The sequence below is a fragment of the Apaloderma vittatum genome, unplaced genomic scaffold (genome assembly GCF_000703405.1).
Source record: "Apaloderma vittatum isolate BGI_N311 unplaced genomic scaffold, ASM70340v1 scaffold35981, whole genome shotgun sequence".
Taxonomy (NCBI): Eukaryota; Metazoa; Chordata; class Aves; order Trogoniformes; family Trogonidae; genus Apaloderma; species Apaloderma vittatum.
The window spans coordinates 1-243 of record NW_009701395.1 but is presented as its reverse complement, the minus strand read 5'-3'; the positions used below and the strand labels follow the sequence as shown (position 1 = coordinate 243).

At 60.1% G+C, this 243-nt stretch overlaps 1 protein-coding gene across 1 annotated transcript in view; it reads right to left on the bottom strand.

The window, feature by feature from the left end:
- Positions 1-240, bottom strand: part of ONECUT1 (one cut homeobox 1) — a gene marked incomplete at both ends in the record, with an annotated part of 998 nt that extends 758 nt beyond the window's left edge. The window contains one exon of the mRNA XM_009879127.1: positions 37-240. Within this exon, the coding sequence (XP_009877429.1) occupies positions 37-240 (204 nt within the window). The remainder of the gene's footprint in view (positions 1-36) is intronic.
- Between the last annotated feature and the right edge of the window lie 3 nt (positions 241-243).

The window sequence follows — 243 nt, the reverse complement described above, 5'->3', positions numbered from 1 at the left end:
GCTGGGTGGAGGAGCTGTTTGTTGGAGAATTGTAGACTCTCGGCCTGGTCCGGCTACCCAAGGCTTGCTGTCCATGATGGTGGTGGTGGTGGTGGTGATGGTGGTGGTGGTGATGGGGAAACTTGTCCGAGACCGTCGAGATGGGAGGTAGAGGCTGCAAAGGGGTTAACGTGGTGTAGGTACTGCTCATGCTCATGCCGGGGGGTGTCTCGCAGGCCATGGTCATGGTGGGGTGCAGGGGGC